Source organism: Sphaeroforma arctica (assembly GCF_001186125.1).
Source record: "Sphaeroforma arctica JP610 unplaced genomic scaffold supercont1.9016, whole genome shotgun sequence".
Taxonomy (NCBI): domain Eukaryota; class Ichthyosporea; order Ichthyophonida; genus Sphaeroforma; species Sphaeroforma arctica.
In genome coordinates, this window is record NW_014031542.1 from 1 (window position 1) to 1,143 (window position 1,143).

The following is a 1,143-nucleotide window of genomic DNA, read 5'->3' on the forward strand; positions in this document are numbered from 1 at the left end:
TCCCGTTGAACAACACATCTATACACACGGGATAAGAGAGCCCTGCAACTTACCTACATCGACGCTTGCATTTGGTACATCTGTATGTCTGCATGTGTCCGTGGCTGTAGATGATCTTTGCCGCACTCACTCCCGCCCGTTCTTCAAGACCGTCCACATTCTGGCGCACGCGATGAAACGCCACAGTTAAATACATTGCATGACGTTTGCTATTCACATGTCACCACTGGTGTATAACAGATACGTATCAGTATACTACACCTGAGTTAAAATACATTCGTTTGCAACTACAATGTGTGAGTTAGTTATTGTACTCGCTGTCTCTATGATCCAGGACGAGCCACGGCCATAGACCACCCGTCACAATGATACGTCCGTTATCTGATTGAATATAGTTCATCTGAGTATAGTTCATCGGAGTATAGTTTATCTGAGTATAGTTCATCTGAGTATAGTTCATCTGAGTATAGCTCATCTGAGTATAGTTCATCTGAGTATAGTTCATCTGAGTATAGTTCATCTGAATATAGTTCATCTGAGTATAGTTCATCGGAGTATAGTTCATCTGAGTATAGTTCATCTGAGTATAGTTCATCTGAGTATAGCTCGTCTGAGTATAATTCATCTGAGTATAGTTCATCTGAGTATAGTTCATCAGAGTATAGTTCATCTGAGTATAGTTCATCGGAGTATAGTTCATCTGAGTATAGTTCATCTGAGTATAGTTCATCTGAGTATAGTTCATCTGAGTATAGCTCTTCTGAGTATAGTTCATCTGAGTATAGTTCATCTGAGTATTTTATGCATACAGCTGATTCGGTATGTGTTGGCCAACAATAGAACAAGAGCATAAACTGTAAAGTAGTGTAGTTCATAAAGTAGTGTAAAATATAGTGATGAGTGACGGACTACAGAAGAGACCGGGCCCTCAGGAAATGAGATGTAGTGTCAGTAACCAGATGGACCTGACGACAGGCAATGTCTAGGTTAAGACTATATAAGTTCAGGTTATCAGGTGATCAGGACTCATAATCTTGAAAGCTATTACACTACTTTGATAATATAAAGTATAACGCTATTTCACTCTAAACCGTTCGTGAACTCGAAATAAATTACTCACAATATGTATATATATATATATAT

General features: G+C 38.7%; 1 protein-coding gene across 1 annotated transcript; it reads right to left on the reverse strand.

Annotated features, from left to right (window-relative positions):
- Window positions 1-301: 301 nt before the first annotated feature.
- Window positions 302-790, reverse strand: SARC_16837 (hypothetical protein; the record flags this gene model as incomplete). The annotated part of the gene is made up of 1 exon (XM_014289060.1): window positions 302-790. The coding sequence occupies one exon, from the start codon at window positions 788-790 to the stop codon at window positions 302-304; it is 489 nt and encodes a 162-aa protein (XP_014144535.1).
- Between the last annotated feature and the right edge of the window lie 353 nt (window positions 791-1,143).